At 39.1% G+C, this 24,523-nt stretch overlaps 1 protein-coding gene across 2 annotated transcripts; it reads right to left on the minus strand.

Moving 5' to 3' along the window:
- Positions 1–2,762: 2,762 nt before the first annotated feature.
- On the minus strand, positions 2,763–24,079 carry sec24d (SEC24 homolog D, COPII coat complex component). 2 transcript variants are annotated; one of them, XM_041780047.1, is made up of 23 exons: positions 23,970–24,079; positions 22,772–22,977; positions 21,999–22,083; positions 21,667–21,794; positions 21,231–21,533; positions 20,606–20,727; positions 20,317–20,428; positions 19,927–20,054; positions 16,636–16,774; positions 16,383–16,498; positions 15,502–15,626; positions 12,860–13,051; positions 12,463–12,556; positions 11,641–11,757; positions 11,385–11,555; positions 9,568–9,664; positions 9,300–9,445; positions 9,080–9,218; positions 8,533–8,651; positions 8,247–8,426; positions 6,295–6,486; positions 5,839–5,928; positions 2,763–4,540 (listed from the first exon to the last, which is right to left on the minus strand). In XM_041780047.1, exons 2-23 carry the CDS (start codon positions 22,920–22,922, stop codon positions 4,400–4,402), a joined length of 3,087 nt encoding a protein of 1,028 aa, XP_041635981.1. In that variant the 5' UTR covers positions 22,923–22,977; positions 23,970–24,079; the 3' UTR covers positions 2,763–4,399. The 2 variants fall into 2 exon arrangements, with proteins under 2 accessions (XP_041635981.1, XP_041635980.1); XM_041780046.1 differs by having other exon boundaries at positions 21,999–22,101.
- Positions 24,080–24,523: the final 444 nt, after the last annotated feature.

Genomic DNA, 24,523 nt, shown 5'->3' on the forward strand with positions numbered 1-24,523 from the left:
GTCACCTCCTCATGCTTGTTGGAAACCACCGGATTGCTGAGAGAAGTTTTGGGATATTTTGTATGTACATCTCTAAAGCAACTGATGTTTTTTCCAGGCATGTTGTTTATATAGTAGTTTTAAATATATATATATATATATATATATATATATATATTTTTTTTTTTTTTTACAATGTATTTTTCAAAGTGTCTCAAAAAAGCATCAAACTTTCCATTGCTTTCATAGATTCCCTGAAAAATAATGAGGCATTTCTACTTTTTATCTATAATTGGTAACCAAAGGCTGAGGGTTAACAACCTGACTAGCATACAAAATTAAAGGTACACATTTAACTTTTAACTTTTAGCACAGTCCCTATAGAAAGTACTCACTCTTCGGCTGTTTAACCCTTTCAATGGTTTTACAAATCAGTCACCCTCAATATTACTTGGCTTTTTTGACAAAGAAATTATTACAAAAAACTCTTTAATGTCAAACTGAAAACAGATTTATAGAAATTAATGTCAATCAAACAAAAATATGTCATGTAAAAGAGGTGACTGCATAAATATTCATCCCCTTTAAAGTGTCTGACCTTATTCAACACAGCTCCAATTAATTGTTGCTAGTAGCCTCACAACTGGTGAAATGGGGCTCATATGAATGCAGTGAATGTGTCACATGACTGGTTTAAAGACACCTGTGTCTGGAAAGTCCAGTCACTAGTTAATCAGTATTCCTGGCTACTATTACACCGTGAAGACAAAAGAACACTCCAAGCAACTCAGAGAAAATGTTCTTGAAAAGTGTAAGTCAAGGGATGGATACAAAAACATTCCCAAGGCAGTGAACATCCCCCAGAGTTCTGTTAAATTCATCATCATCAGGAGATGGAAGGAACTTGGCATGTGTTTAAATCTGTCTAGATCAAGTCATCCTCATAAACAGAGTGACTGTGCAAGAAGGAGACGAGTGAGAGAGGCCACCAAGACACCTGTGACTACGCTGAAGGAGGAGACTCAAGGGGACATATTTTACCCTTTTAAGACAAGTTTATATTGTTCTCAGAGGTCCCCAAAACATGCCTGTGAAGTTTGTTGCTGAAAAAACACTCCAGTATAGGATTTTTGCATGTCTAAAAACCCCCTCTGTTTCAGCCCTTCTCAGAATGAGCCATTTCTGTGTCTGTGGGGATGCTTCTCAGCAGCTGGCCCTGGACAGCTTGTAAAGGTGGGGGAAATGAAGGCGGCAAAATATAGGAAAATCCTGGTGAACAATCTTATTCATTCTCCAAGAGATCTACAGTTTGGGACAACAAGGTGAGTGTTTGAATGGCCAAGTCAAAGACAAGACCTCAGTCCAATCCTGACAGAGGTTGAGCAGTTTTGCAAAGAGTTGAGTACAGTACCAGTGTCTAGATGTGCAAGCCTGACTGAGACCTATCCACACAGACTCAGTGCTGTGATTGCAGCTAAAGGTGAATTTACTAAATACTGACTTGAAGGGGGTGAATATTTATGCAGTCAATTTTATCTTGCATATCTTTATTTAGTATACATTATTTTGTAAAAATCTGTTTTCACTTTGACATTAAAGAGCTTTGTTGTAATTTTTTTTTGTCAAAAAAGGCAAACTATACTGACCTTGATTGACTTGTGAAATAAGTAAGGGTAAAACATCCAAGGGGGTGAATACTTAATACCTTTTTAGACACTGTATATGGCTCAAAAGACACTTACAGAGTATAGAAGTGTTAATTTTGTTGACAAAAAAGATGACTAAAAAGGTGACTGACAACCTTTATTTCCGTGAGAAGGAATAGAGTAAGATTATAGTAAATTGGATCTTTGATAATAACAATACTAATTAAGTTTAGTTTTCATTACGGAGACTAGATAAGACATAATGATGGTGCTGGACTGTTTATAGATTACAGTATTCATATAAAATATCTAAGATCTGAAAGCTGGAGAAATGTAAACAGAGGAAAAATGATTCAAAAATATCTTATTTCAAGGCACAGATCAAGCCCCCTGTATGCAGTTGGCCCAAGTTTGATTTATATAATTTCACACACCAAAAAAATATACAGGAACCCTACGGAAGAGTATTAGGGCCACTGAAAAAAAAAAAAAAAATTTTGAGACAAAAATTTTTTTTTCACTTGTGAGAAAAAGTCAGAATTCTGAGATTAAAGTCAGATTTCTGATTTTATTCTTCAAATGAAAAAAAGTCTCAATTTTTTTTTTCAGAATTCTGAGATTAAAGTCAGAATTCTGACTTTAATCCCAGAATTCTGACTTTTTCTCACAAGTGAAAAAAAAAACTTTGTCTCAAATTTTTTTTTCAGTGGCCCTAATACTCTTCTGTAGGGGAACCCAACAAAACAGTCAGCTTCCAAAAGCTTTTAGAAGAGTGTCCTGACCAGGTCTGACGTGTGGTCCCTTTCCTGCACTCTCATCCCTGTTTCTGACTCTGTTTACTGATCTCCTCTATAAATAAAGGCATGAAAGGCCAAACATACATCTTGATATAATATCTTTTTGTTAGTGTTCATCAGTCAGCCAGGCAGTTTCAGTTTGACTTTTGTCCCAGGCGAACATAAGTGGTATTTCGCCCCCTTTTGGTGGTTTAAGGGACTTCACATTAGAAAGAAAGACTAAGATCCTTTATGCCTCCAGAGTTGGTTCAAAAATCATAAACTAATCAAACTGACTGTGTCCTTTTGCTTCAGTCCTTATTTTTTTGTTATTTCAGGAGGAGATTAAAAACCACAATAGTTATGTGAACAATTTATTGCAGAGAAAATATCTCAATATTTAGGAATGAAATGTACATGGCACAGCATGCCCCTGAATCTCCATGTGTCCACTCATAAAACAATCATTCATCTTTCCAGTTATAATGAAATCACTTGTTCCAACTTTAAATAGTAAGGTTCTCAAATTACCTGAGATAAGTCTGCATACAAACCAAGATGACTGAAATCAGCCACGGACCTCTGGGACATTTTTTACCAACCATTATATCAACTTAAGGCAAATGGTAATATTTTGCAAACACAAATGATGTATTTCACGTACAAAAAGACGTTTTGTAGGTCACATGAGCACAAAAATAATCTTAAATGCATATATGAATTACAATGAAGCTTTTACCACTTTAAAGCAAAATAGTATAATTAAACTGTTAAAACTGGAATGTTGCATGTCATCATTACAGATAATTTTGCAGATAAACTGAATCTAGGTCAAACAGTGAGCTTCTCTTACACAAAAACATCATAACCTTGTGGGATTGTTGTGTGCCAGTTTTGGAAAAGTTTTACATTTGGTCAATAAACCCCTTTCCTTTGATGCCTCCGAGCATCATTAGCAGCCCCTTTCTCTTCCTCTCATTATAAATTCTAATGAATTTCCCTTATGCATCCTTGTCTTTTTCAGGCCCAAGTTTGGAGAAAATTGTCATTTTTCATCAGCTGATGTTTGGTTCTCTATGTAGAGTAGCATCTGCGTTTATTTTCTTGTATCCTCAGAACGCCAAATCAAAACATTTTCTGTGTCACTGCACATTATGAGGATGATAGAACTACTTTAAATCTTCAAAGAATGAGATTTTTGTGGAGGAAATGTCTCAAATGAATGCTGAGGACCATGACCATGGTATTTAGGAGGATTTTCCTTTCATTTTTGGCATTGTTTCCTCAAAATTAAAGCCTCTAATTCTTCAGATACACTACATGAATGCTTCTTCTGATACATTTTCTGCTAGGATCACAGATTGCTAAAATAGAAGCCATGAGTAATATAAATACTGTAAAATTTCATAGATTACTTTAGTTTCAAACAAGAGATGATGATGTCTGTTGCTAAGACTCCATTTGGATCTCATCTTCAAAAGAGTTTATTCACTGTCCAAGCAAGCATCCACAGTAAAGCCTACAAATAACCCCTTGTCATAACTCTATAAAACCACAGAGTGAAATGAATATTGACTGCACAGTGGAGATGTATGTCATATTGCTTATGCCAACAGGCTTCGTGCCAAAATGCACTCCAGCCACAGGCACTGATGTCATCCCGGCCCCACGGTCCACAATATAGTGAGTGTGCGGGAAGTGCTGGTTTTGTTGTCCATTTCTTACCTCCAGAGAGGCTCTTCCAGTGACAAGTGGTTATTTGAAGAGACGATATTGTGCGTACACTAAATGATAGTGGAAAGGCAGCTTTGGACCCTTGTGGTTAAATCTCTGAAAGCCTCTTCCAGTCTCTTGTTTCTCCCTCTTCAGTCTTTATAAAGCACTTGAAAAGTTACTGTCTGTGAATTGTCCTTAAGATTCAAAGCTGAGACTGACCCTGTGAGATTTGTGCATGGTCCGTTAGTTTCTCACGGGACAATGAGGCCAGGTGTCAAGGGGTTAAGTGAGCAGCTGCCTGATCTCTCGGTGAACGTAGGTGAGGAAGTCCATGTACGAAGCCCCGCCGTGAAGCCCTTTGTCCTCCACAAGGAACTGACGGAAATACATCTCCGGTTTGTCCCGTTGCCTGACAATCTGGAGCTGTGAGAGAAGAGAAATTAGCAAATGTGATCTGTTTGCAACAAAAGCAACTTTCAGAAGTTTTTATATTCATTACTATTCACAGCACATTCACCGTGTCCATCAGTAATCCCATACACCACTGAAGCAGCAGTGGGAGCAATTTAAGGACCAGTGTCTTCAATATTTTGGTATGCAACTCTAGAAGCTGCAGATTGAACCTCCCATGGACCTACTGAAAGACACCAGACTCTCCAGCTGAGCTGCTGCTGCAGATTGATGTTTTATTTAGAATATTTCATATCCATGAATATCCTTCATCTTTTAGTTCTATTTTTACAAGATTTAGTATTGAGAGTAGTATTGTATTAGTTTTAGAGATGTAAACGTTACCAGCAAGAATCAGACCCATGAAATTATCCACAAAACTTCAATTAGACTGCTGTTTGTTTCTTTACACTTCCATTTTGTTTTCTACTATTCATTATTTTAGCCTATGCATTTACGATGTAATAAATTTTACTTAGAGTTGCTGGTTGAAGGATGTTCAAACCTTTTAAATGTGGTGGTTGAAATTATTCACTGCCTCCACTAGAGGGAGACAAAGATCATTTGAAGCTACACTGTTTTACAATCGAGCTTCAGTACCTTCTAACCCAAGTTTTCTAAGATTTGGGCTCCCAAGAACCAGATGAGATTTTAGACTACTTTTTCACTTTGATAGCATGATATAAAACTCGAATTCTTTATTTCAATTGAAAGATAAAATGCAAAGATTGTGGGTCTGTTTTGAAAAATTTACATTTTTTACCTCTTGAACTGAATATCACTGCAAATAAATACTGTTTTGCTAGTCATGACTCAAACATTCATTTAGCAGCCCTTTTATCAAATATTCATGCATGTTAATAGTGTGTCACATCCACATTACTTCACTTTCTATTAAAAAAATGTGTTGAAATGGAAGTCAGTGGCTAAATGTATGCATATGCATCAACACAAACCAAAGCTATCCACAAGAAACAGTCCAAAAGAGTAAAAAACACCCCTAAAGACACGGCATGCACAGAGAGGCTCTGGCTGGGATTCAAACCAGGAACATTGTTGCCGTGCAACAGCAGGGCACTTTCCACTTCAACTGGCTCCCTGTTAATCTCACCAGACATTTTTCTCCTCAGCAAGAAATCTCGTGATCTTGTGGCATGAGATCTCGTCACACCCCTCATGAAAATGTTTCCCCTGACATAATTTGTCTTTTAGATTACAAATAAAGTGCTGAGCTCTGTTATGGGAATGTGTTACTTCTCTAGTTATGTTACCTTCATAGAGTTCGGCCTCTTTTCAAGCAGATTACTGATGATGGACCGAACCTTCTTGGATAATGGGTTGTCCAGTTCTGGCAGCGCTGGCTGAAAAACAAAAGTAGAAGGTTAGTAGAGCCTCAGCTCTAGTTTCACATATGAATTAATAATTAAAGCACAAAACACTGTGGGGAAAGTAACGTTTTCATGACAATACTGATCACTTTCAGCATAAATGTCCATCTGTGCATTTTGTGTGACTTTTACACTGATGATGTTATAACTGATCAGCTTGTTTCACAGGTTACACATAATAAATCTTGCTGAGTTACAGGGTGTCTACTGGCAGACATTTTCTTACACTCTATGACTTCAGGCACCACAAAGGTAATTAAATATCCCATTTAGCATCCCTAATGACAGATTCAGTTTCTTGGGTTTATAAAAATGATGAATGCATGCATTTATTCCTACCATTTGTCCTTGCAGGTGGCCGAGGGAGGGAACATTAAAAAGGCTCTGGATGAGGTCCGGCGGGCTTGCTTGGCCGAGCCACAGAAACATGGAGTGGCCGTTTTCCAGCAGGAACATGCCAGAATCTGTCAGACCTTCCTCTGAGCAGCGCACAGGAGCAGGGAGGGCCTCGCTGCTGACGTCTATGTTGTGCTGAAATTAAAACACAAAGTACGTCAAGGAAGTTTACACCTATTTGCTTTCCCTTCAAGACGACTGATTTACTAAGAATGAAAAGATTTAAATTCCAGTAAACAGGCTTTATTCACCACTTCAGAAGAAATTTACCGACTAACAAAGATTCTAACATTCACTGGTGTTTTCTCATGTGGAATTAGATTTAAGAGAAAGACAAAATCTAGAGGCACGTATTAATCAAAATTACTGGTTAATGTGGGGTTGCTGGTAGCCTGACGGTGCACCCCATGAACAGACACTGTTGTCCTTGACCATTTTTGCTCCTTTTTAATTGTGTTCACTGCCTTTACTGCCAATTTTTGCCACTTAAAACACATCTAATCACTATTTACCCACTCTTGCCACTTATTAAACACATTTCAGTACCTTTTCTGTCCATTTTTGCCACTTGAAAAAACATTTTGCCCCTTTTTCTGTCAATTTCAACTAATTTTTGCCATTGTCCACCAATTTTGCCTTTTTCACAAATTATTGTCTCTTTTGACCCATTTTTGCCTCTTTTAAATCCAATTTGGCCACCATTTTTGTCCCATTTTTGCCACAATATCCTATTTTGCCACTTTCTGCCTATTTTTGCCTCTTTTGACCATTTTTGACACCCTTATCTTATTTCACCACCTTCACTGCCAATCTCTGCCACTTAAGACATATTTTAAGCTTACAATCCTATTTTTGCCATTTATTTACCATATTTAAACACTTTCTTTCAAATTTTGCCCCTTTATGTCCATTTATGTTATTTGTAACATTTTTCAAATTTTTGTCCGTCAAATTTGACCCATTTTTGCCACTACTTACCAGCTGTTGCCTCTGCTTACCAATTTTTGTCTTTTTTGACCCACTATTGCCACTTTTTAATCACATATTACCACATTTTTTCCATTTGTGCTATTTAATCCCATTTTGCAACTTTCTGCTTAATTTTTCTGTCAAATTCGACCCATTTTTAGAACTTTATAATCCTATTTCATGGCCTTTACTGCCCATTTCTGCCTCATTACCCATTTTGCCACTTTTAACCCATTTTCATTATTTTAAGAGAATGTTTTTAGATTTTGAAGGCTATATACTATGCCATAGACAAATAAAAAAAGTGTTTGTTGCTTTTATAAAAGTAGTTATTACTCAGAGAAAATAAATATGGTTATCACAACTTAACTTCACATTGGATCATGATTTTCCAGACCTCCATGGGCCTCCAATTTGGCTGAGGCCCAAAAAGCTCTCCCCTTTACCCCCCTTATGGGCAGTCTAGGGTGCAGACAATCATGCAGTTCGAGAACAGGGTCCTGAATCTTCGTTACACTTATTCGGCCTTCAAATAGAACTCTTGAGAGTCGCAAACTTTTGCTATTAAGTTGTACACAGCAAAAGCTCGGTGTTCACTGAGTAAATGTTGCTGTTGCTACGTGGATGCCAAATGATCGCTTTCCTCCTCCTGCCTTCTTTATGGAAATGCTGACAATGCATTAGTTCTTTGTGTTTAAACACCAAGTGGAGGAACAAGACAAGACAAATGTCATCAAACATGACACAATGCATGAGCTCAAAGCTTTCAAAAAAGTTCAGGTTAGGACTTTGATATAGTTAGAGTGGGATATTCGTATGGACTCCTCATGAATACAATAACCAAGACCCCACTTGAAGGTACAAATTCATCTGAACAATTTTAGGGAAACAAAGAAGGAAAGTTGTGATAGAGTTTTCTTCCCTACCAGTGGAGTTAGGCGTGGGTAGAGCAGCAGCTGTGTGTCTTCCACCCCCATGGCCATCACTGACAGTCTTTGATGGGCTCGCTCATCTGTAGAGAGCTCGGTGCTGCCAACCAAAGGAGCACTTTTCATCAGGCTGTTCATGTAGACAGGTAGCACCTTCATGGCACTGGGCAGGATCAGCTACATGAGGAAGCAGGTGTACAACTTATTTTCTATGATGAATCTTATTATGCATGTATTGTGTTGTATTCAGCAGATTTCCTCTCAGGTGTTGTTCTGCACTGACCTGACTGGCAGCAGACGGGCTGGCACAGTTCTTCCTGTAACAGGCCAGCATGTGGGCCGTCTGGTTGACCAGGATCTCTCTCACATTCTTCAGAGGCTGGTTCAATATGGCACGGTAAGCTGAGTGGGCATGGAGAAAAAGAGTTTAAAGACGAGCAGAACAGAGGATAAGACAGGGAATAAAACATAAAAGATGGAAGATGAAATAGGAATCCTGAAGGAGAATGAAGATCTGACAAGTGAAAGAAGGTAACAGAGGGTCAGCATGCTGGCCTCTTACAGAGAGGCTCATCTATATTTTATGTGAAACATGTGGTATTTATCTCCGTCAGTTGTATATCTTTTTCTTATAAGTGTGTAAGCGTGAGAAGATTATCATGTGATGCATGAGGTAAATTCAGTTAAGTCCAGGATGAATCTGCCGTATACTGCAGAGAGGTGACTTTATACTTGAAGATAAACCTGTTATAGAAGGGAATACATCTTTTCTGAATGTGGCTAGAGGGCAGCAATCAGTACTGTTAGTGTGCATAATGCATTCAAGTTACCTGATTTGGCAAAGAAGTTCATGAGTGAGTCTGTCTCACAGCTCTTGTACAGCTCCATCAACTGTGTGCTGCAGTTCAGACTGAGGTTGTGGACGCGGAGACGCCGCTGCCCGCTGATGGTGGTGTACAGCAAGGCACACTGGGAAAAGGTACTCAAATGTGAGCTATAACAAAAATGATCCAATACCTAAATCCAATACTTAAACAAAAGGCGTTTTACCTGTATGAGAGCTCCAGTCTCCTCACTCAGAGTGTCGTCATGCTTCAGCTCTACAGTCACCGCCTTGTCACAATCCAGGGCTGCCATCTCTACGTCTGTGGTGTTGTTCATATGGATGGCACCAAAGAAGTCTGTAGCTCTGAAGCCTGAGCACACATGCATAACAAGGCAAATGAATAAGAGATTACTCCCTGTAGGGCATTAACTTAAGAGTTCATTACATAACAAAATTAATAATAATAATAATTTTAATAATTGTTTTCTTTACCTGTGCTGGTACGGACTCGCATGACTGCATCAAACCCGATGCTTTTCTGCACATCTTTCCTCAGATCTCTCAGAAAATGCTCTCCGTCTGTCTCCACCTGGCATCATCAAGTGAATTACAGTAAGTATTTTTGTACAAAGTTTAACCAGCAGGTGGTAGTGTTGTCATATTTGGTGCCATGCTGATGACCAGCAGACTGGGACTTCCAAGTGGCCTGGTTCAGTTAAGTTTTGTACAGTATGCAGTTATTTGCATTTTACTGTGAAAAGTTGGGAAAGGCAGCAAAAGAACTGATCTGTACTTTCCTACTATCTACACCCTTCTGTTTGAGTGGAAAGCACACTTAAAGAGGGGAGCTGGACTCATTGGTAACAATTAGAGGTGCAAAGTAACTGATTACATTTACTTAAATTACTGTAATTAGTAGCATTTTCAGGTACTTGTACTTTTTTTTAACATATATTTATTGAAGTTTTGCATAGATAGAAAGTAAACATGGACGTATAATATGTAGTAAAAGGGTACTTGTACTTTTTGAGGACATTTTGAAATAAGTACTTATACTTCTACTTGACACAGAGTAACTGTACTTTTACTTGAGTACAACATTCTTGTACTTTTCCCACCTCTTTGACTACACAGTAGCACATAGCAAGAGAATGAGTCCAAATCACATCCCAAAACGTGTGCACAGCAAAAACTGGAGTGTTAACATTTTAGGGTTATCAACAGTTCAGGGTTGAGTTTAACCCCCAAAGTGTCAATCCAACTCCATTCTGAGTGAAATGGTCTTCATTGTTGGAGTTATTTGACAGTGTTGATCCATCATGCCCTTGGGCAAAGTGTTAATATAGTTGTGTTTGGATGTTGAGGCACATTTGCACCATGAGTGAAGTTGCCCACCAAGTTAGAGTTCATGTGAGTTTTTAACACTTTCAAAAGTGTGAGCCACTAAAGACACTTTTAGGTCATTTTCACACCTACAGCCTGGGGGACTCAGTTCAGTTTGGGCTCAAATTGCTACATTGTTGCACTTTCCTGGTGTTTGGTTCGCTTTCACATTGCGCTTGGTCAAATGAACCAAACAGTCTGGATAACGTGAAGCAGTTATACGTTTGTGACGCTGTCAACCCAAACAAAGAGTGATGAAGAAGAAAATGAGATGTAAAAGAAGATGAAACCAGGATAGGAATAAAATGACCTCTCTATTCAAGACAAGTGACGAGCTTTAGTGATGTGTTGTGTTTTATGTGAACAGGAGGTGGCTCCCTTTTTTCTTTTTCTCTATTTTTTTGTTGTTTAATAGGCATATAAACACCAAAATGGTACCAAAATAGCAGCTTCTGTTACAGAGCTTAGCTTAATGATCCAGGGTCAAAATTCATCACTACGGGCGAGGCTGGATAGACACTGGCAGCTGAGAACAAGCAACATTAAGGTTAACTGTGACAAACCAAATCAGACCACTTGGTGGAAACGCACTACTATGGTCTTATTTCAAAAGAAATTATTTACTAATACGCATGTTTGGGAAAAACAACAAATCTAGGTGCAGAATGAGGTTATTTATTGAAGTCTCTGTCTGCATGTTTAGATCATGTGTTTTAAGCTGCATTCTGCTGCCTTGGTATGTAGCGTGTTTGTACTGTCTAGAGTAATTTCCCATGCTTTTCCATCATTCCTCTGGGAGAGTTTCATAATCGAGTGTGGGTACAAACCCTTTTCATCAAACTCCAAATCTCACTGCTTTGTGCTATATTTACACATTTTCTTGCAACTTTGAGTGTCATATAGGTTGTGTAAAAGGTATATTGTACCTGGAAGTTGTTGTACTTGTAGACAGAGCCTCCGGTATGTAAAGGCACATCACCCATAGTAGCCAAGTCCACATACTGGCTGGGGAAAAGGAAGAGGTCCACACAGCATCCGTGTGCCACACACTCTTTGGACAGCTGCTCGTACACTCCTTTCTGAGGCTGGAACAAAGTCTAAGAAGAAACAAGGAGATAAATGTGGTGAGTAAACAGTTTAATTCTATAATAAAGTATACCAAGCACAAAAAAAGCTTGTCACCTTCTCTTTCTCCGTGTTGACCAGCTTTTTGTCATCCCTGTTCTTCAGTTTGCCTGGAGCCTCCGCAGTGGGCATGGAGGACTGGAAGATGAAGAGCTTTCCGCTACATTCAGCAGCCTGAAGGAGGAGAAAAAAACATATTGGTGTGTGGTATGTTCTTTTCTATGTTGCTTGTACCTTAACAGTGTAATCACAAGGACAAAAATCTAGCCAAGGAGCCATTTTCCCATAAATAATAAGCTTTATTTGCCAAGTTCCCTCCTGTGTTGCACTAAAAACAGATAAAGATATTAGCCCTAAAAACAATATGAACACAAGCAGGACTGAATAAATAAATAAGGCTCGGACTGGTGGTTGTTGTGTAATGTTACAACTGCTTCCAATTAAAAGCTGTGTGAAGTTTTCCTTCACTACACGCCAAAACACTGAGCTCATATCACTGGGAAAGTTTGTCAGACTTAAAGGTGAACATAAACATATCAAGAAGAGACCAAAGAAACTTCACACATCAAAAGTATTTTCACAAACTGAAGCAATCTTGTAAAACAGCTATCCTTGTTTAGGTTTAAATTTGTCTCTCCTTTAAGAAAAAACATGGTGTTATGTGTTTTGGCTGCGATATAATCTTGAGGAATTTGGAGTTCAGTGATAAAAAGGATTCTTGATTGAGAAACGCTGCTGCTCATCAATCAGGAAGCTTCCTCTTGCTAATTATGTCTGCAATTTTGCTAATACAGTCTACAGCAGTTACAAATGCCTCTGGGAGGTTGCACAAGGCCTACTCTCCCGTTTAGTGTTGACAGATGTCACACTGTGGCTAACCTTGAATGCCTCCACGCCGGCCTGGATGACAGGGGCAAAGACCGTTTCGCTCTCGCTGGTGTCAGCAAACATGTCAGGGATCTGTTCCAGCAGGCTACAGAGGAGAGGGAGAGAGGGACGGGATTATAACAGCATTTTGTATTTTAATTCACTTAATAATGTCTTGTTGATTCTCTAAGTAAAAGACCCTTTGTTGCATTCGCTTCACTGCTCTGTCTCTCTAATAGTCCAAAGATAAACCCATGAAAAAAGAGCTGACTGAAGCCATGTTAACCTCCCACCCAGTGACATAAAAACAAACATTTTGTTTAGTTAAGCTCTTGAGAATTCCCCCGACTACATGGTGCATCCAAGATAAACAGTTCTTCTCAAACTTGATAAAAAAGTTGTATCTTACTTGAAGATAACAGCCCGTGATTCCTGGTAGTTGACTAGAAAACCGTCGAGTAGTGGGACAAACATCTCAGCCGTGTCAGACACCACCATCATCTGAGGCTGGGCCAGAGCGCTCTTCACGTTGTAGAAGTGAAGGACTTTGTTGTAGGTGACGAAGCCCACCTTGATGGCAGAAGTCTCCATACCTTCCTCTCTGGTGAGGGGGGAAAAAAACAGTTTATAACAAACTATTCTTTTATGTTTTAACTTCTACCATAATATCAAGCTTTCTAAAAGGGTGAAAGCCAAAATTATACGCTTCTGATCATTCTTTTGCGGTGTATAATACTCGTCCATTTAACAACTAACAGCATTTATAGCAGTAAACAGTTAAACTCCCAAATACAGGCATTTATTGGCATTTGTCTGGGTTTTGTGTACTAAATCATTTCCTGAACAGCAACTTCAGCCCTGATCTGGTAAACCAATAAATCTTGCATATCCTTCATTTTTGATCATTTGTGGTGATAAAGTGGTATTTATTTTTCTAAAATCAGGTCTTAAAAGGTCTTAAGAAGTCTTCAGTTTGATTTTTTAAGTGTAGGAACCCTGCTTATTCTAGAGGAAAAGTAAACACATGGTGAAGGATGTTATCTTCTAAGTGGCATTCACAGTTTAACCAGAGAAAAAAAGGACCATTTCACAGCAAATTTAAATGCCTACTTCAACCATTCACCCAGTGTCATTATGTAAAGATGTGTTTAATAATGCTAAAAATAACATCTTGAGTTGGTTTTCAGAGGCTAAAAAAATCAGCTTCTTGTCCTACTATTGTAATTTTAAAAATCTTTTTCTCAGCATGTCAGTTTATTTTCATCCAGATTTAAACTGTTTAAAGGCCACATATTTTACCCTTTTAAGACAAGTTTATATCGGTCTCAGAGGTCCCAAAAACATGCCTGTGAAGTTTGTTTCTGCAAAAACACTCAAATACTGGATTACTGCATGTCTGAAAAGCCCTCTGTTTCAGCCCTGCTCAGAACGAGCTGTTTCTGTGTCTGTGGCTTTAAATGTTACTGAGCTGTGTGACTCCGCCCCTGACCACGCCCCTGTCAGGAAATGGATGTGGCTGTTGAATTGTTAAATGGTTAAAATATATATTTCTAATATCAATCAATAGTTGAAAGCTTTATTTGGCTGACTGCTGAGGTCAGAAATCAGAAAAAAACTATCTGGTTTGAAGTTTTCTCAACTTTGGGTAACAACTTCTTATTAGGAAGGTGTTGGTGAGTCATGAGCAGTGTTCATTTCATTAACTGAAAGTTGACTACCTTTTTCCATGACAAAGACAAGACTAAGATTAGCTAAAAATAGATCTTTGATGGCAAAAACACTGACAAAAAGTACGTTTAGTTTTCATCAAGCAATTTAAATGTTACAGTTTTAGTCGGACTTTTAAAATGCTTGATATTCCTCTACTGTGAATGAATCTGTTAAAACCCAACATTTCTGTAGCTCTCTTTTCTCTCAGCTGTAGAAAGCAGAAATTCCAGGTCTGGCAGAGTACACTGAACTCACAAGCATGATCTGGCAACTGATTAAGGCAAAGAGAATAAGTATTTGACTAAAAATGAAGCTTTAATTAATTAATTAATCAAGCTGCCAAAATTAACACTGGTCCTGAGGCTCCAAGAATTGAGAACCACTGATATAGAAAATCTAATCACATTGAATTTTCTTACATATAGCAGAGCACTCTCAGCTGGGGTGTGGACTTGGGACCAAAACCGTACATCAAAACCTTTCACCATCATTGTAATTTAAAAGCATTCTTCACTGACACTTCAAACTGCAGTCTGTAGGCGCCTCTTCTTAAATCATGCAGACATGCAAGTAAGATGTACTACAGCTTTAAACTTCCTGCAAACATGTGTTCTTTGAGTATCATTCATACGTATTTTTAAATAACAGCTTCACTTCGAATGACTTCCACACAATTCAGTGATTAAAAGTAGATATCCACGTCTACATCTGTGTTCACTAAAACACTGCTGTGTCTTTATCTTCACTGAATGAAAAAAAAAGCCTCAAGACACCACTGAAGCCACCATATAAATCCAAAAGCTTTAATCTGAGTGCCTGCTTGTACAAAAGTAAAGAGATTTAAACACGGCTGAAGTGGGGGCTTATCTGGCGTGGTCTTTAGTGCATGTTTTAAGGATGATGTCATGGCAGCACACAGATTTGAGTGGTCCTGGCACTAATGAGGTGATGTGAAGAAAGAGAAAGTTTCAACATAATTTTAGAAGGAACCAGGTGAAGTTTTTCATCTCCTTCTGTGCAACACATCAAAAACTGTCTTCCTGGATTGATTGATGTTTAGCACCTAGAAAGAGCTGTCTCAAGCACAGAGATTTTTGTTTGAATGCATTTTAAAGTAAAGTTTACACAGTATTTCCATTTTTGGCCTCATAATTAAAAGTTTCCCACCATCTGTAAACCTTCATCACTGAGCTCATGAGAACAAATAGCTTGGCTTCAAACAGCTAGGAAAGGCCTTTTTTAGTTTGATTTAAGCAGTATAAACAGAATTAACTCAACATGTCAAACAGACTTTGAATTACACGGGAAAGTGATGATGTAGAAGTGCTGTATTTTTTGTACCTGGGCAGTTTCTCAAGCAGGGTCTTCAGCTCTTCACATATCAGTTTGACCAGCCCGCTCTTAATGTTGTTGTAGGACACGTCGATCATAAAGATGTAGGCGGGAGGGTTTGGAGGCTTGTTGTTCTGTGTGGGAAAAATGCAGAGGGTGAAACGAGCTGGTTACTACTTGACAGTCTTTCAAGGTTTGCCTTAAAATACTTGATTTTAACATGAAATTGCACCCTGGCTTATAAATAAGCCTTCAAAATTGGTAGCTTCAAGGACACAGGCAGGATGAGTTATAAATCCTTGCATGGGGGCAATGGCAATAGGTTGAGAGCATGTTTGTAGGGGGCTGATTTTGTTATGTTTCCACAGCTACAACTCCATGACAAGACACTCACCTTGCAGGCTTTTGTTTAATATCTGGCCTGCGGAGGCTGTTTATAAGTTGTAATAAACAGAGAAAAAGTAGGACAAAGCAGTGAGTCAGCTTTGCCCGCTCTCTCTGACACTCTGAAGCTGTTCCCGAAAAGCACAGCCTCCATGGGGATGTGCAGTTGATAGGAATCGCTGTCTTTTCATTGTTTGGACTACGTCTTTATTCTGCACATAATCAGCTTGTGATGATTAACAGAGCTCCAATATGATGACTGTTTTTGTGCTGAATCATCAATCCATGGACTCTAATTTCAGGTACAGTAAAGATTTTTACAACTAAAGCATCTTGTGAGACCCAATAACTGCTTGGTATTGGTAATAGTTGCTTTTGCAACCAAGAAATGGTATAACTTAAGTAACAACTTAACTAGTTTCAATGCAGGGCTCAGTGTGGACAATGACAGAATGTGCACATAGCTGGTGCAACAAGCTGCAGAACTTCAAGACATTGCACGCTACCTTGCAGTACTCCAGGGTGGCTGCAAACTCATAAGACCCCAGAGAAAGCTCAGGCCTCTCATAGAAGTCCACCCTCCGACCCATGTGGTCAAGATGTTGGAAATACTGGACTGGTACTAGAGTGGGATAAAGAAAAATAACTCAATAATGCACAATGTATGGATGGTTCAAATGTTTTTTAAGAATAAAATTTTGTTTTCAAATGATATTGTGTTGCAGATTTTTTATTGCTGAGGATCAAGTGTTACTGTACCTTCAGTGACACAGCTGCAGAAACCACACTGGAATCGACGGCCTCCATCAATAAACTGCATGTAGGGACACATGTAGGCTTTGCATCGATTGCAGCGTATCGGGCCTGTCTCACCATGGTTCACAAGATAGAGGGGAGTCTGCACAGGAATACACAAAAGTTTAACCAGCTGGTCCTTACATGTTTAAGTCTGAAACACTCTTCTTTAATAGAAGATTTATTTTGCTTCAGCTGTAAAATCTTGAATAAATTCTTCAGTGCATGTGAAAAATAAAACTACAGATGATCACATCTTCCTCAGTGATAAAGTGTCTACACTCCCTGTTTTTAGCAACATAATATTCCTTGCACATTCATTACTGTTTATCCTTGTTAATTCTGCTCACAGCACCTGTGACTCCATGGCACCCAAACAATACGCACTACACTTTCTAAAACAAAACATCTTTCAGTCCTGAACTGCAAATTCTCATCGCAAAGCTGTTAAATACACACATCATGACTCTGGGGATGACGCGGACTGTCTTAGCATGATTAATAAAGACTCTCTGCAAGCTCTGAAACATTATCTAAAAAATGTTTGAAACCAACTCATCTGCCTCTGAACACAAACAGACAAGCAAGGGAGAAGGTTTATTTTTAGACTGGAGACTTTGAGATGCAGGGTAAGAGTGTTTATTTTAAGGCAGGTTACCAAGTGAGGAGGAAAAAACTGTTGGATCACCAAACATTCATGCAGAAGAGCATGCCCTTTCAAATAAATCCAAAGGATTGAGTTCTAATTTTTCTGCATAAGTATCGTGATTATCCTTCATGTTTCATAAGACGGAATTAAATCTAAACACTCAAGTTTGATTCCTTTTGTTTAAACCTTCTGTCTTCTTCAGAGGTCCCTACAGATCTCCACATTAGCTAATTAGCCTCAGGCCACATGAGAAAGCTAACATTACCTAAAAAGGCAAACTGGTGTCTGGGACAAGGCGAGAGTAGGGAGAAAATATCCAACTCAGGATTCTCAAATGTGTCAGAAACAGAATAAAAGTTGCAAAAGTTCCTCAGTGCAGCTGTAGATTTTGTGGATTTATATTCTTCTTTTAGTGATCTTTCGAAAAATAGAGGTAGAACAAATCTTGATCCTGTGGTTGAAAGAAATTGTCTTGCAGCTTGAGCTGTTTACAAAACACATAAGTTAGATTTAATTCTTAGAAATGTCAGATGCTACTGAGTATAACAAAACCAGTGGCACTGAATCCCCACTACTGCTGAAATACTAAAAGATTTTGTGCTTTTCATGAGCTTATTTTAAGACAAGTGAGTATAAACTTGCTTTTGTGTAGGTTCTTTGCATGCAAAGATTCCCCATGTCAACTTTCGGCCCACACAGGAGATATTTGCATTGTATAACTTGCTTTCCTTTCAAGACTCTGCATACACAGTGGGGAAAGTGCAGATGTAAAATATGGGTACTGAGTGTACACATAAAAAGAAGAGGGACAAAGTTAATCCAAACTCTGGTCACAATGCAGAATTTCAAGTACTCAAGTGACTGATGTGCCAAACAAAAGATAGCAGCCAGTGATTAAACCTAAATCTGTTTGGGACACAAGAGCACATTAACATCTATCATCTCCTACAAGACCTCTTTTCTCTTTATTTGATGTGTCTCAGATACCTATGTTCAATTCAAATTTTCAGTATAAGTAGGAAGACTATGGATGCATTCCTATATACACCGCTTTCCACATTATTAAGCAATTGACATTTTTCTCTTATTTTCCTAAATAATAATGCAAATGACAGTCAGAGTATTTTTCAAGTCATCAGCCATTAGTGAATAATTCAGATGTTTTTGAACAAACTTCATAATGATAACCATGATTGTTTTAAAAATAAAAACCTCAAAATGCACTGTTCCACATTATTAAGCATGACAGAGTTTTTAAACATTTTACAGGTTGTAAAGAACTGAAAATGGTCATTTGGTGAATTTGCAGCATTAGGAGGTCATATCTACTGAAATCAAAAGCTATTTCAATCAAAAACATCTTAACAGGCCAAGTTCCATGTTAACATAGGAGCCCTTCTTTGATATCACCTTCACCATTCTTGCAGCCATTGAACTTGTGAGTTTTTGGAGTTTCTGCTTTAATATCTTTGCAGGATGTCAGAATATCCTCCCAGAACTGCTGTTTTGATGTGAACTGCCTTAAGGATGCTCCAAAGGTTCTCAATAGGGTTGAGGTCAGGAGAGGATGGGGGCCACACCATGAGTTTCTTTCCTTTTATGCCCATAGCAGCCAATGACATAGAGGTATTCTTTGCAGCATGAGATGGAGCATTGTCATGCATAAAGAAAATTTAGCTACAGAAGGCACTGCTCTTCTTTTTTTACCATGGAAGAAAGTGGTCAGTCAGAAACTCTTTATGCTTTGTTGAGGTCATTTTCACACCTTCAGGGACCCTAAAGGGGCCTACCAGCTCTCTCCTCATGAATCCGGCCCAAAACATGACTCCACCCCCTCCTTGCTGATGTCACAGCCTTGTTGGGACATGGTGGCTATCCATTAACCATCCACTATTCCTCCATCTGGACCATCCAGGGTTGCACGGCACTCACCAGTTAACAAGACTGTTTGAAAATGAGTCTTCATGTATTTCTGGGCCCACTGCAACCGTTTCTGCTTGTGAGCATTGGATCGGGTGGCCGAATAGTAGGTTTATGCACGACTGCAAGCTTCTGGAGGATCCTACACCTTGAGGTTGGTGGGACTCCAGAGGCACCAGCAGCTTCAAATACTTTTGCTGCTTTGTAAAGGCATTTTAGCATCTGCTCTCTTAATCTGATGAATTTGTCTGTCAGAAACCTTCCTCATTATGTCTTTATCTACAGGAACCTGTCTGTGCTCTGAATCAGCCACAAATTCCTTTACAGTATGATAATCACAATGAATTTTTCATGAAATATCTAATGTTTTCATTCCTTGTCCAAGGCATTACACTATTTGACACTTTCCGGCAGCAGAGAGATCCTTTTTCTTTCCCATATTGCTGAAACGTGGCCTGCTTAATAATGTGGAACATGCGGAAAAGTGCATCGTGAGGTTTTTTTTTTTTTTTTTTTTAAATGGTTGTCATTATGAAGTTTGTTCAAAAACATTTGAATTGTGCTCTAATGGCTGATGACTTGAAAAATACTCTGTCATTTGCATTAATATTTAGGAAAATAAGAGAAAAATGTCATTTGCTTTATAATGTGGAAAGCAGTGTACAATAAAATAAAGCATAACTCACCTCATTCTTTGGCATACTGGCAAAGGGTTTAATGATGGTGGCCAGGGGCACATGGCACTGTTTGGCCAGATCAGTTGTGCAGGGAAGGGTGTAGGTGGTGCAGCGCATAAACCTGGGGCTGGCATTGCCTATAATATGCAAAAAAGAAAGGGGGTCAGTGACACAGATGAAATACTTTATAATAGTTACGCTCTGAAATAGCCAAAAAAAAAAAAACACTTCTACTAATAACTACTGGTAAACAGAGTAAAACTGAGTGCATTTTCATACTAATGTCCTGCTAAACTACAGTTTAAGATAGATAGATACCCAAATCCACATTAACATCTAACACCTTACACTAGTAGATACTTTATGCTGAGGAGAGGTTTAGGAGTTGTCGTGAGTTACCTTGGTCTTGTACAGAGAAGTCTGTGGTAACCAGAGGAGGAACCTGCCCTCTGATGTTTGTGCTGTATACCTGCCCTCCTTGTTTTCCCTGGTCTTCCTCAATGACTTGAGTCTAAAAGAGACAAGATTAAAAATGGTAATACAGTTAGATTTCTCTGGACTCGTCCTGTTTGTTTTTTTATAATCAAACAAATAAGCTGCTTATTCTAGACGAAAAACGTGGGATGACATATGTGGCATGTCGGTATGTGAACATGTAAGGTCTCAGGAGGATTAGCAGTCTACTCACTATGCTGGGGATAGAGTCAGCGTCGAGTTTCTTCTGTGGTGGTCCTGCCAGTCCACCCGGTGCTCCGGGAAAGCCCCCTGGCATGCCCGGATGGGGCCCTGCCATTGGTCCCCCAAATGGCCCTGTATATCATAACAGGATAGAAAGTGTTAAAGTTAAGCATTGAGTATTAAGGTGCAGTCAGTTCATTTCTAATCGTGCCAATTTAAGAACTTAATAAATCTAAAAAGATCTCTAGTTTTAAAGCTAAAAGGTCAAGTGGCGATGGAACTGCCAGACCCCTACTCATATAAAAACTGTTTTTTTATAGCAGCTTAGCATAAAAAAATGGGTTGTAGCTAATATTCAGTTTTTCAAGATTATTTTCCAGGGGCCTTTTGGCCTTATTCAGATAGGACAGCTGAAGAGAGACAAGGAATATGGGGAGCGAGACTGGGAATTGATCCTGCCACCAGCACGTTGAGGACTATAGCCTCTGTACATGGGTGCCTACTCTACTAACTGAGCTAAACAGGCACCATCTCCTTAAGTTTTGATCATTTTCCTCATATAATGTCAATGCAATACTGAACTGTGTCATCAGGTTTTTCTCTAGTGCAAGCCAAGTATGCAGAGCCCTATCTACCTGCTTGTTGCTGGTATCCCAGTGGACCAGCAGCTCCAGGACCAGGCTGCTGAAAACCTCCAGGCCCAGGGGGAGGTGGCCCAGGGAAGGGCCTACCTGCCATCGGTGGACCTGCCATTGGTGGGCTTCCCATTGCCATGGTCGATGGCGGTGACTGTGGAGGAGACATTTGAGGGGGCATGGAGGGGCTCTGCAGACCTGGAGACATCTGTGGCTGGCCCATCGCTGGAGGAGGAGCTGTTTGGAAAGGCTGCTGGACAACAGAGCTTGTTGGAGGAGGAGGGCTCTGCATGGGACCCGGGGCTGCAAGAATTAAAAAAAAAAGGGTAAAGAAAGATGATCTGTTAAAGTACCATCTTGTACTAACTTTTCTACCATTTGTCTTATCCTGTTTTTAGTGTAATAATAAGCATACATCAGTAAACAGCAGGCTTACCATAGTGTCCTAAATTCATAGCACTCATCTGATTGGTAAGCTGCTGTGTTGGAGGTGGGGCTGCAGAAGCCATGCTGTTGAATGGGGGCTGTTGTCCATATGCAGCAGTAGCAGGAGGAGCAGGATATCTGAGGATCATTTGGAAATTTAATGAATATACAGCAGGGAAAGTGTGGTCTCATGATTTGCTTAATTCTTAACGCAGTTTTGAAGTTCACAAATATGGTTTTAACCTTGATTGACTAAAACAATGTCTCAATCTTGCATTAACGTCTTTCTTCTTGATCTCTTTGGCATAGTAAAAGTAAGCCACCAAGCACTGAGGATGTTACCTTTGAGGATGTGCGCCATTCTGCTGGATATTTGGACTGTACTGAGTGGACACTGGAGGCGGAGGCATCCCAGCAGCCGAGGAAACTGGGGATTTCATCATACCTGAAGTGAGTAACAGACACCATTTTTACAGACAAAACATTCAATGATTGCTTCATTTTCATTGGAAAACCTTCAGTACATCCATGCAAAATTAAGCTCTTAGAACAACTTCATATGAGTTTAAAAGGAATTCTTTACAGTTTTTTCTATAGTTTGCCCTATGATGTGTATGATTTAAGCATAGACCTGATTCCAGTGCTGCTCTTTGTGTCTTCAACAGTGCTGTGATGGCAGTTTGCTTGTGCATGCTATGCCATTCAAAGCAAAGCCTGTAAGTTAATCAATCTTTGCTCAAACTGCAATCACTTAATGTAGGTACCATTTCAGTGGCATATCATAATTATTTAAAGTTCAAGTCCCTCTATGATGTTTTAAACATTATGAGAAATAAAATACTAGCTATACAGTTTGGCAAGATAAAAGTTATAACAAAGCAATACTTAAAGCCGATTATTCTTAAATATTTGCCATCTTAAAACAGAAAACTTAATCTCTGAAATTGAGACGTTTAACTTTTATCGCAGCAATACAGAGAAGGCACTTGTTGCTACAATGCATACAGTTTATGAATGAATGGTCTGATCTTGTTGGGAGGCAAGATTGAACATGTTAAAATGAAAACATCTACCATGCCATTTAGCTCAATATTACAGTAGCAGAGGTGTTTTACCTGTGGGTGGGGCTGTAAATGCCTGAGGCTGCCCCCCATAGTGTCCATAGAGCGGCTGTGCAGGACCAGCGCCAAATCCACCTTGGTAGCCCCCCATCCCTGGCTGGGCCTGGGAGTATGGGGGTGCAGCAACATAACCTTGTTGACTCATTGTGATGGGATGACTGTCACTGTTTTCTCATGCCAGGATGAATGAAGTTGATAACCTGTCAAGTTGAGAGAGAAACTGTAAGTTTTCATCATGTAAGGAAGTGTGTCAGGATGTCTACTTTGTTTTTCTTTTCATTGCCCATCTTAATATGTAAACCTAATGGGGTGAAATCTGCCACGTTCATGATAATTTATTTCCTGTTTTATACCTTGCATGTTTACAAAAGCAAATCAGCTGATATTTGCCCTCATGCAGTCATCAACACTTTGTCACGTGGACTTTTGACATTGCTTCTTGACAGATAAGACAAGCCTACCCTTCCTTGTATTATCTGCAACGTGAGATATTTATTATAGAATCAGAAGCAAAGGTAAATGACAGTTAATAAAGCTTTGATGCCGCTCAAGTCATCTTACTAGAGCATATGGGTTTAAATTACAGTCGTAATCTTCACTTAATAATGAGCTATAAATTGAATAGGCCTGTTGTCTTCTTTGTGCTGCTGAACCCTACGAATTGAGTAAAACTTCAGCACAGCTGGTTAAACAAAAATAACAGCTACGCACTTACAACTGAGTGAAACTCATTTATTACTACTTTCTTCACCAACCTAACACATTTTCCCAAACAAACAACACGTGGAAGGGGAAATAAAACTGATGAATTGTCCCGTTCAATGGTTAATTGCGTCTACCATTTCCTAGAATTGCCACGTCAAAGACCGTTATGATGGCTAAACGTCTGAGCATCACTGCCCTCCTTTAATTTACACCTAACTGAAACGAAACGTCTGTTTCTTTTATATTTGAGCATGAAAAAGGTTACATTATTTATCTAAACAGGGCATTAACATTACAGCACAGCACCCCATTCACACTTGATGCAAATAGAAAGAAAACATCTTGCTAGCAACGCGGAAATTACAACAAAGTTTTCAAAAAAAATGTCACATTCAAAGCAGAAAGACGGACAAATAGAGAATTATCACGGAGAGTATTACACGTCTGTGTTTGCTGAATGTGTAAATAATGTCCTGGCAGTATTTACCTGTATATTGGGCAGAGTCCTCTTCACTGTCTGTTGCCCTCAGTGAAATCAGAGTGCCACGTCAAACTCCACTGAAGCGCCGGTCGCTGTGTTGGTTAAGCGACGACAAGCTTCAGCTTCAAGACGCTGAGGAGATTAGACCTTTTCCGGTTTCGCATTTCAAAATAAAATCTATTCAGGAAATTAAACGCACTTACACCCAATAGTTAACTTTAATTTCATCCTGTTTTCTTCCAGATTTAATTTAATGATATATTCAAATAATTTCGGTGCTCTATAGACATTAGTATTTGTTTTTCAGACATTACATCATGCTTTTATCTTGAAAATTGAAGAGCTGAACTTCTGGCTTTGGGTGAGTTGCTTTTAGATAGCTTAGCAGGGCTATGAATCGTGTCTGGCGTTGTACGCATGCGTGAAATAGAGGGAACCCATACACGTCAGCAAATCAATGAAGGGATGTGGACCTGTACCACATACACAGCACCAAACACTGAGGTGTTTTTTTTTTCTCACGTAGAACGTGAACACGTTGGACTTACATTTAACAATGT

This window comes from Cheilinus undulatus, linkage group 22 (genome assembly GCF_018320785.1).
Source record: "Cheilinus undulatus linkage group 22, ASM1832078v1, whole genome shotgun sequence".
Classification (NCBI taxonomy): Eukaryota; Metazoa; Chordata; class Actinopteri; order Labriformes; family Labridae; genus Cheilinus; species Cheilinus undulatus.

Bases quoted from the DNA above. Each gene is read 5' to 3' on its own strand.
- sec24d (XM_041780046.1), bottom strand. From the start codon at position 22,922: ATGAGTCAACAAGGTTATGTTGCTGCACCCCCATACTCCCAGGCCCAG. The intron at 11,758-12,462 runs GTTAGCCACAGT...CTCCTCCTTCAG, and splicing joins CCGGCGTGGAGGCATTCAAG to GCTGCTGAATGTAGCGGAAA. The intron at 5,929-6,294 runs GTAGGAATAAAT...TTTGTTTTTCAG, and splicing joins GCCACCTGCAAGGACAAATG to CCAGCGCTGCCAGAACTGGA.